Here is a 10,744-nt window from a genome sequence, read left to right on the forward strand (position 1 = left end):
CCTGGATCCTCACCACACACTGGAGAAGAGGCAGAACATAGGCAGTGCTTCTTGTTTTGCCCAAGAAAAATGATCTCAAAGTGATGAGAGCAGAAACTGGGTCTTCACCCCTGCATCACTGCAGCAGTGACCCCTGGCCAATCAGCTCCTAGCTGCGTGTTCATCGCATTGTCAGCAGAGAGTCAGACTCCCCGAATATAAGACTTCTTGTGCCAAGGTTATTAAAATGATATCAGCCTTTGGTCCTGGGAAATGGAGCATATAATTGTGTCTTCTATATTGATTCACTTCACTAACCAAGAGCATGTCCCACTACTTTCAAATGTAAATAAGATTCCTGTCCTGGGAGGGATCTGGTACCCCTGTTCTGAAAAGCCACCCTCAGAGATAGCCCCAAGCAGGAAAATGTTTTACTTTGTCTTCATTTTGTTCTTCATTGTGGCTCAGCTGCAGTCAGGTAGGTGAAAAATGGAAGGCTTTTGATGAGGCAGATCAGAAAGCTTGGTGATTTTGTCTATGTACCGCCCACAAATTGAAAGTAAAATTCAGATCCTTGGAGTGCTTCTCCTAGAAATTTCTTGGATCTACAGCGACACATTTTCAGAGTCAAATTCTACATTGCTTCTCCTTCTCCTTCTCTCCTGCTCCTCCCCCTCATTCTCTTTTCTTCCCATAGCTTGGTCGTGCTGGTTACTATGGTGCTGTCCTGAAGAAACAGAATAAAATCGCAGCTCTGTCACCTGTTCCATGTCACATGTAAGAAAACTTTTTAGCAGTGTTATTTCCTCCATTGACATTCATTTCTGAAGTCTATTTTATTTTACATTTAGGGTGCCAGGCAGGACTTGATTATGCCCCGTCATTTCCAGCAGGTAAGTTACACAGCCTCTATGCCATTTTTTCTTTTCTCTTGAGAACTCTAGCCCTGTTAGTTTTCTCTGATTATGGGGCCATGGAGGAGTTACAGCACTGAAAGAGGAATTGCTTGAATTCCACCCTGCTAACTCCACCTTGTGGTGTAAGGAGGATCAAGTACTGTAGTAGGGATGGCAGTGTGAAAACTCATGCACAAGAGCTCTTCACAGTGAACAGCTCACAGTTATTTTTCTGTGGGGTCATCTTATACAGGGTCACTCATTTTTAACCTGTGAGACTGATCAGTATTTTTTATAGCATCTGGGTTCAGCACAGTGTAAACAGAATTGAAAAGAGTATTCTTGGGTAATTATAGACAAAATTGCAATGAGTTCAGGTGCATTTCAAGGTGAGGAATAGGAAGGCTGCTCCAGATTGCTGACTCTACCAGGCACTTGGTTAGCTGCTGCACCTGGACTGGGCTGTTCCATCTTCAGGACAATCCTGTGAGATAGGTACTATTATAACTCAACTATTCTCATGTGAATTATTTCATTTGACCGCTATACCAATGAAAAATGTAGGAAGATATTTCTGGAATGTCCGGAGGACACACGAGTGAGCTGAGATAAGCCATTTACTGAGGACACATGGCCATCACTAGACCTAGACAGGAACTGAGCCACAAGTTCTTCACTCTGTCTTCAAGAAACAATCCATAATATCCTCTGTTTTACCTTTAGATAAATATCCTCTTATTCATCCTGAATATCCTCTTATTTACCTTTAGGAAGCTTGGGTTTCAGGCAGGTGTCTTTGGACCTCTACACCACATACACTAGTTTGTCTGCTTTTATCCCATGTGAGACTGAACAGTGGGAGAGCAGGAGCTGTGGTTATTTCTTGCTTATAACTTTCTCTGACTCCATACTGCAAAGAGCAGAATTTCTTTGTGAAGCCTGGGACTGTCTTGAAGATAATCTTCCTAATCACATGTGGTGCAAATTGTCCCTTTTGGGGGCCCTCGACCTGCTCCCCATTTCCTCTAAGCTCCAGGGATGCTGTCTCAGCAGTTGTTTTCCACAGGTGAGCAGGGTGCTTGTAAGACGTGCAGGCTCGGTCGGGGCAAATGCAGAAGGATGTGCCTGGAGAATGAGAAGGTTGAAGGCAACTACGGGCTGAGCTTTTTCTGTTGCCGAGAGAGGATCTGAGATGCCAGGCCCAGGCTGTTCTGCTCCTTGGCCTTTGGAGCAGGCCTGATGGATATTCAAGGATGGTCAAGAGAAGCTATGTGGCTGAACACGTCACACAGGAAGTGAGGTTCATCTCAGCCCTTTCTCTCCCTTTGTAGGTTCCTGGATTACTGTTAGTTTATCTGGTCCTCGAAAATCATCAGCACGTGAGCAAAAGGAAATGAGTACTGAATCAGAAACTACTAATCATAGAGGACATTATAATTTACGAGTTATGTTTTCATACTTTCTTAGATGGCTCAAGGTACATTTATGAATGCTCATGAAAGGCAGCTTGTTACTCGTATTTGAAAAAATGAGGCTCAGCCAGGTTACTCTTCCCTCAGAGTTGTGGCTGTGAGCCAGCGGGCACCCACCTGTCAGGCACTGTGCATTGGCCTGTACGCAGTACTGTGTGCAGAATAACTGATAAATGGAAGTGGCATAAACACCTATGTTAATAAGTTGTAATTCTATAGAATAAACTATTTTTGTTCTTCATTTTTGTATGGTAATATATTAATATTCATTGATTCTAGTACTTATGATGCATTTTAAAACAACTCCCATATACTTCATTAACACCTATAATAAATGTTGCATTTGTCTTCTTACCCGTGAAAGAAATGGTTAGAAGTTAATTAAAATGCTCAGCACAGAAATTATTGTACAACTTTTCTGCATTAAATACAGTTTGTAGCTTTACAAAACATGTGTCAAACTTACAAGTCACAGGACCCGAACTAGATTGTACCTTATTAACATGTGAGTCTGAACAATATTTTGCATAAAATTTGGGGTACTTCTTTCATGCTCAGATTTATTCCCTGTCCCTCCCTGCTTGGCTCTATAACCCTGGCACTATTCTGTGTGAAGCACGCTCTGCAGGCCTCCTGACTTCTGCTGGTTTTGATCAATATGAGTGACCGGTAGGAAAATTGTAGATGCAAGAAACAAGAACTTAGGGTTTCTTTCTCTCCTCTCCATCGATGGTTCCGTCATTCACAATAAACCTTCTTTTTTGCCAACATCTACCTGGCAGTCCCACTGCAGGCACAGCCCCTGCCTGCCAGTCCCTTCCTTGGGTTTGTAAGGAATCCTCCTGTGATTGCTCACTCCATAAGGCAGGAAGTAATTGTACCTGTGATTGGGAATAGGACTGCCTCTTTGCTCCAGTTTTGTATTTATAGCTATTTGAACACTTCACCACCAGCTGCATCAGCTGTCCATGTTAAACTTCATGTAACTGCTTGTGTTCTCTTGTTATCTTGCTGAATTTCCTTAAGTTAGTGACTTTGGATTTCTTTAAAGACAACCCATCCATTTCTCTTGGGTTGGAGTGAGCTAATGCAGAGTTATGCTGTTCCTTTGATGGAGTTATTTTTCCTTGTCTTTTCATGCTCTTCTGTCATAGCATTAATGTCTGCACAGATGGTAGATCATCGGCCTTTCCCAACCATGTGGTGTGCTTTTGTAGTGCCAGACTTTCACTCGGAAGTGGTTCCTAGGGTACCGGTTCGGGAGCTGCTCTGGCTCTGGCTCCAGTGGGCACAGTAATTCAGGCTCTACAGATTCCTCTGTTCTAATCGATTTCAGTGATGCCTGAAGGGGCCTCAGTGGCCTAGGCTGCAAGACTTTGTGATGATGGTGGTGGTGAGGTAATTTGTTAAGACTTTCAGCATCAAGGGCTTTAGAAATTCTTGGGTTCTTATTTTTCCCACAATGGTCAGATTTAGCTGAAGGGAATCACTCTTGCCATAAAGTTTAAGGACACAGGTTCTTGGGGTGGTTGTTGAACTGAGATTCTTGGCTTCATATCTTATTGAGCAACTGTGCCACCTGAGAAACAGGCATAGCTTCCCTCTCTCATGGCAGCTCTCCCAGGTAGCTGAGGATTGAGACTCTGGGGCACATATGTAACTTGGGATTAGGAGGCCAACATGCATCTGTGAGTCTGATCCTAGGTGTCAGGGCACAGGAAGGACATGGCTCTAGAAAATAAGCAGCAGTCCACAGGTTTAAGCCCTGGGGAGTGGAGAACAGCTACAGTTTGGGTCCTAGAGCCATGAGGGCAGAGTGGCCATTGGGCACCAGGAAAAACCACAATGTGTGGGGTGACTCGGGACCCTGGAGTGGTAGGATACAGCAGTGGTCTAGGCTCTGTTAAGCTCAGTTCACAGGCAGCACAGACACAAAAGAAAGGCTGGGCAGAGCTGTGGTTTGGCTGGAGGTGGGTACAGAGCAGTGCAATGATGTCTTATCTCCTTAACAGGTAGGCAGCTCAGCAGTTCAGACTCCAGAGAACTGGTCAATATCCAGGGACTGAGGGTTTGCAGCTCTTCTCAGGGGTGATAGCATATGGGCTCAAGTTCCAGAGTCATGGCTTCCCCTTTGGACTCCAGTTTTGATGCACAGGGATTAAGCACTAGGTTAGTTCAGGTACTAGGGAAGAAAACATCCTGATGACCTGGGTGTGACTCTTCTCTAGGGTTGTTTGGGTGCTGGAGTCATGGCTGCTGTGCCTGTTGTCTGAGCAGCTTGGGACAACAACTGGGGTGTAGCAACTGAGCAGCACTGGGGTGGGGAATGGAATACCTCTTTTTTTTTTTTGCAAGGGGAAAAAAACTACAATAATATTCAAATACAGTAGAACTCAACCAAAACAAAACTAAAAAGCACTTAAACATTTTTCCATATAACTTAAAAAAAGCATCTCAAGCACCAACAAGACACTAGAGGATGTGCTTTGTTTCAGAAAGATCCCCAAAACCAACACTGAACAAATAATGATCTGGAAAAAAATTCCAGTTATCTAGCAGACTCCACATAAGCCAAACTTCTGCCTAATTTAAATTTCGATGCAGTCATATGACATGCAATGGAAACACAATCCGAGAAATATGTTATTAGGCCATTTCATCCATGTGTACCCTTATTTACACTTTCAGTTTCTCACACTAGAGAAACTATTTGGTATTTACACATGTGTGTCTTATTTATTTCACTGAAGAGTATGGCCTCAATATGCATCCATTTAGCTATAAATGTCTCTAGTTTCTCATTCTTTATGGCTGAGTAGTACTCCATTTTATAAAAAAAAACACATTTTCTTTATCCAGTCTCCAGTTGATGGGCACTTGGGCTGTTTCCAAGTTTTAGTTATAAACTGTGCCACTATAAACATGGGTACAATATATCTCTGTGGTATGATTCTTTTAATTCTTTGGGGAAGATACCCAGCAGGGGAATAGCTGGGTCAAATGGGACCTCCAGCCCTAGTTCTTTGAGGTATCTCCACACTGATTTCTATAGTGGTTGCACCAGTCTGCACTCACACCAACAATGGAGAAGGGTTCCTTTCTCTCCACACCCCCACCAGCATTATTTACTGGTTGATTTCTTGATAGCAGCCACTCTTTCTGGGGTGAGGTGGAATGTGAGTGTTGTTTTCATCTGCATCTCTCGAATGACCGGTGACGTTGAACATTTTTTCATAGGTTTATTTGCTGCTTTTATTTCTTTGGCTGAGAAATGTCTGTTCATTTTAGATGCCCATTTTTGAATTGGGTCTTTGAATTTGCGGGGGTCTGATTTTTTTCAGTTCTTTGTATATTCTAGATAGTAGCCCTTTGTCTGAGATACAGCTGCTAAAAATTTTTTCCCACATTGTAGGTTGTCTGTTACCTCTGTTGGTCATTTCTCTTGCAGTGCAGAAGCTTTTTAATAAGGTGGAATCCCAGTTGTTGATTCTTTCTGTTAGTTCCCATGCTATTGAGGTTCTGTTCATAAAGTCTTTTCTGTTGCCAGTATCTTCAAGAGTTCTACCTAACTTATCTTCCAGCAAGTTTAGTGTTTCTGTCTTAATATTTAGATCTTTAATCCACTTATTTCTTAGTTTAGTGCATGGTGATAGATATGGGTCTAGTTTCAATCTTTGGCAGGTTGAAATCCAGTTTTTCCAACACCATTTATTAAATAGGCTATCATTCCTCCAATGAGGGTGGTTGGCTCCTTTATCAAAGATGAGAAGGCTGAGTATGTATGAAGTTGTTTCTGCATCTTCCAATCTATTCCACTGATCCTCGGGTCTGTTTCTTTGCCAGTACCATGCTGTTTTAATCACAGCAGCTTTGTAGTATAGCTTCAAATTGGGGATTGTGATACCCCCAACCATGTCTCTGTTGCCCAGAATTGCTTTAGCTATTCTAGGTCTCTTCTGGTTCCAAATGAATCTTTGGATTTTTTTCTCTAGTTCTGTGAAGGATATTGTTGGAATTTCAATTGACATTGCATTATATCTATGTAGCAGTTTTGGAAGTATGGCCCTTTTCACTATATTGATTCTTCCTACCCAGGATCAGGGGATGTCTTTCCATTTTCTTATATCCTCCTTGATCTCCTTTTTCAGGGTGCTGTAGTTTTCAGTGTAGAGGTCTTTTGCTTCCTTTGTAAGATTGATTCCTGGATATTTCATTTTTTTGGATGGTATTGCAAAAGGAATTGTTTCTCTAATTTCTCTCTCAATGAGTCTGCTATTTTTGTCTAAGAAGGCTATTGTTTTGTGAGTGTTGACCTTACACCCAGCTACTCTACTAAATCTGTCAATTACATCTAGAAGTCTTTTGATAGAGATTTTTGGGTTTTCTATATAAGGTTCATATCATCAGCACATAATGAGAGTTTAACTTCTTCCTTTCCTATCTTTATTCCTTTTATTTCTTTCTCTTTTCTAATTGCTGTGGCTAATGTTTCCAAAACTATATCGAACAGGAGTGGTGATAGTAGGCATTCTTCTCTTGTTCCTGATTTTACTGTGAAAGTTTTCAGTTTTTGACCATTTACTATGATGTTGGCTGTTGGTTTTTCATAGATAGCCTGAATCAGTTTGTGGTAAAGACCTTCTATTCCAATTTTCTGTATGGTTTTTATCATGAATGGGTGTTGGATTTTGTCAAATGCCTTTTCTGCATCTATTGAGATGATCATATGGTTTTTGTCCTTGACTCTGTTAATATAGTGTATTACATTTATTGATTTATGAATGTTGAACCATCCTTGCATCCCTGGGATAAATCCGTGTTGGTCAGGGTGTATGACCTTCTTGATGACCCTCTGTATTCTGTTTGCCAGCATCTTCTTGAGGATTTTTGCATCTATGTTCATTAGGGAGATTGGTCTGTAGTTCTCTTTTTGGTTTGGGTCTTTCCCTGGTTTTGGAATCAAAGTCACACTTACTTCCAGGAATGAGTTTGGAAGACTTGCTTCCCTTTCAATTTCCTTGATGAGTTTAAAGAGTAATGGTGTTAGTTCTTCTTTAAATGTCTTGTAGAATTCAGCAGTGAAGCCTTCAGGACCTGGGCTTTTCTTTGTTGGTAAATTTTTTTATTACATTTTCAATTTCATTCATTGTAATTGGGGTGTTTAGAATTTTTATATCTTCTTCATTTAACTTTGGCAATTCATATGTATCTAGGAATCTGTCCATTTCTTCTGTGTTTTCCATTTTATTAGAGTACAAATTCTCGAAGTAGGTATTGATCATCCTCTGCATGTCTGCTGGTTCTGTTGCAACTTCCCCTTTTTCATTCTTAATTGCATGGATTTGAGTCTTTTCTTTCCTTTTTTTGATAAGGTTGGCTAAAGGTTTATCGATTTTATTTATTCTTTAAAAAAACCAACCCTTTGATTCATTAATTTTTGTATCATTCTCTTAGTCTCCATTGCATTGATTTCTGTCTGATTTTTATAATTTCCTCTTCTGTGCGGGCTTTGGGTTTGTTATTCTCTTCTTTTTCTAGGAGTTTGAGGTCCTGCATTATTAGGTTATTTAACTGAGTTCTCTCTGTTGTCCTAATATGGGCATTCACTGCTATGAATTTCCCATGTAGAACTGCTTTCATTGTGTCCCATAGATTCCCATATGTTGTACTGGCATTATCATTTACTTGTAGAAACTGTCTAATTTCTTCTTTAATTTCCTCTGTGACCTATTAGTTGTTCAGGAAGGTGTAATTCAATTTCTAGGTGTTTGTAGGAGTTTTGCAGTTTCTCATGTTATTGATTTCCAATTTTATTCCACTATGGTCTGATAATATACAGGGAGTAATTTCAGTTCTTTTACATTGACTTAGACATGTCCTGTGAGCTAGGATGTGGTCTATTTTGGAGAATGATCTGTGTGTAGCTGAAAAGAATGTGTTTTCTGGTTTTGTGGGGTGGAACACTTTGTAAACATCTATTAAATCCATTTGTCCAATAGCTTGGTTCAGTTCTAGAATTTCATTATTTTTTTGTCTAAATGATCTGTCTACTTGTGATAGTAGGGTATTGAGGTCCCCCACTACAACTGTATTAGTGCTTATTTGGGTTTTCATGTCCATTACTATTTGTTTTGTATAGTTGGGGGCATTCATATTTGGTGCATATATATTTAGGATTGTCATCTCTTTCTCTTGGATTGTTCCCTTCATAAGGATGTAATGATCATCTTTGTCTCTCTTAATTAGTTTTGGTTTGAAATCTACTTTGTCTGCAAATAAGATTGCTATGTCTGCTTTTTTCTGGATTCCTGTGGCATGGAGAACTGTTTTCCATCCTTTTACTTTCAGTCTATGAATTTATTTTTGAGTTAGGTGTGTTTCTTGTATACAGCATATTGCTGGATTTTGCTTTTTAATCCATTCTGTCAGCCTATTTCTTTTGATTGGTGAATTGAGGCCGTTAACATTGATAGTAATAATTGAAAGATATTGACTCATCCTTGTCATGATGTTTTACTCTTGTTGGCTCTTATTTCTTTTTCCCCCTTTCCCTTTAGTTTCTTACCTTGTCTGGTGGCTTCGCTCTGTTAAGCCTCATGGAGTTGTGAGCTTCATTGTCTTTTTCTAGGATATTGCTTAGAATTGTAATACAGGCTTTCCTGTACATCCAGAAGGCTCCCAAGGAAGAGTCTCATGCAGAAACCAGTGGTTTCAAAGCAGGAAGCCTGATCTGGTCACATAGTTCAACAGCCTGTCATCTGTGAAAGTTCAACATAGTTCAATGGCTGTCATCGGTGAAAGCCTTCTGGTATAAATTCTGCACCTTATGTTAGTGCATTTTTCAACAATCTGAGGGACATATGTGTGTAAGGTAATTTAAAACCTAGAAATATCCTGCCCCCATGTTACTCAGCAAATAAGTGGTGCGGCCCAAATTAAAATCCAGTTCTGTCTATCCCAAAACTGTGCCTTCCCACATGCACCACACCACCCTGAGGAGTTGGGAAGCTTGGGGCCATCAATATCTTGGGATCTGGGTAAATTGCTGTCTCCTTCTCAGGCTGCCTAGCTGTGATGCGATGTGGCCATGAGAAAAGAATGAATTATGCAATAAATTTGGAAAATTGAAGAATTCTAAAATATGCTTACAATTCTGTTAGCAATAATATTAGTAGGAGACATCTCATAGATTATAGTTCTATCTCCCCAAACCCTTGGAGCAACTGAGATCAAGATCTTTATGTCTAGTTTAAGCTGAAGATCAAAGTACAAATCAAAGATGCAGAAGAAAATGTAGATTGGAATAATTATCATCTGGACTCCCAAAGTAGAATGTGCAACGTTTAAAAGCACTCCCAGAGCCCTTTTTCTTCTTCATATTTTCTATTTCCACACATAAATGAGCAAGTGATGATCTATGATTCTCTGCTTTAGCTCCTAACTTTAATGATGATTTTGAATCATCCAGAATTGTTTCATTATTTGGGAATATTTTAACACAAAATTATTTTTAAAGCCCTGTACTATTCCAAGAAAACTTTTAGTTTTTATCTAACTGCCTTATGTATATGAGGAAAAAAATAAATAAAATGCTCATATTTAAAGTGAAAAGATATTTGCCAAAGTAATTTATACTGGGCTCTGTCATAGCTCTAAGTGAGCAGCAGAATAGCCATCTGCTTCTCTCGGTCTCTCTCCCCACCAACTCCATCAAATATCAGGATAAGACAAAGTTTTTGACTAACTTTTTGTAACCTGGGCCTGTTACTGATAATGTACCCAGTGAATATATGGTCGAATGATTGCTTAAATAAATGCATGGATTGGATATGAGTCATTGTGTACACAGACTGTTTTTCAAAAATATTTCCCACCAAGACTTATGGCAATTCACATGGAAAAGTTCACTCAAGGTTACAAGTGGCTAAAGATACAAACCTGCACACGAATCACCACATCTTCCTGAGCTCCACTAATGGGAAAGCTGAACCTCACTTTTCCAGGACAACTTCACACCTTCTTGGTACAGACTACAATACCTCAAGCAGATGCACTCACTCACTGTACAGATCACAGAAAAATGGCAGCATCTGAGAACTACCAGGCAGTGCAGAAGCAAAGGCCCTTGTGTCTCTGGGCACCCATAGCTATGGTATCTCATCATCTAAAGACAATGTCTCCTAAGGCCCCCGCTGGGGCAGCTCTTTGATGTGGGGAGCGGCAATGCAGTTCTGGGACCCAAAGAAGCTGCCTTGTCTGCTCAGTTATACCAAGAAACAGAACACTTGCATGCTCCTCCGAACTCTGCAGGCTCACCAATATCCTTAGTGAACTTCTTACTCCATAAACTGCAGAGAGTACACAGTTCTGCTGCACACAACTCCCTGCTGTATGTGG

General features: G+C 40.4%; 1 protein-coding gene across 2 annotated transcripts; it reads left to right on the plus strand.

Annotated features, from left to right (window-relative positions):
* The first annotated feature begins 251 nt into the window (after nt 1–251).
* LOC101706525 (beta-defensin 105-like) lies at nt 252–2,936 on the plus strand. Of its 2 annotated transcripts, none has more exons than XM_013069528.3 (3): nt 252–457; nt 831–872; nt 1,942–2,936. In XM_013069528.3, exons 1-3 carry the CDS (start codon nt 253–255, stop codon nt 2,064–2,066), a joined length of 372 nt encoding a protein of 123 aa, XP_012924982.3. In that variant the 5' UTR covers nt 252; the 3' UTR covers nt 2,067–2,936. The 2 variants fall into 2 exon arrangements, 1 of the variants encoding a protein (XP_012924982.3); XR_015453330.1 differs by lacking the exon at nt 252–457 and adding an exon at nt 470–756 and having other exon boundaries at nt 2,207–2,936.
* The last annotated feature ends 7,808 nt before the right edge of the window (nt 2,937–10,744 follow it).

The sequence above is a fragment of the Heterocephalus glaber genome, unplaced genomic scaffold (assembly GCF_053883595.1).
Source record: "Heterocephalus glaber isolate CG9 unplaced genomic scaffold, H.glaber_assembly_v1.0 deba00001458, whole genome shotgun sequence".
Taxonomy (NCBI): domain Eukaryota; kingdom Metazoa; phylum Chordata; class Mammalia; order Rodentia; family Bathyergidae; genus Heterocephalus; species Heterocephalus glaber.

Bases quoted from the DNA above. Each gene is read 5' to 3' on its own strand.
- LOC101706525 (XM_013069528.3), top strand. From the start codon at position 253: ATGGAGCATATAATTGTGTCTTCTATATTGATTCACTTCACTAACCAA. The intron at 458-830 runs GTAGGTGAAAAA...TTTTACATTTAG, and splicing joins TGTGGCTCAGCTGCAGTCAG to GGTGCCAGGCAGGACTTGAT. The intron at 873-1,941 runs GTAAGTTACACA...TGTTTTCCACAG, and splicing joins TGCCCCGTCATTTCCAGCAG to GTGAGCAGGGTGCTTGTAAG.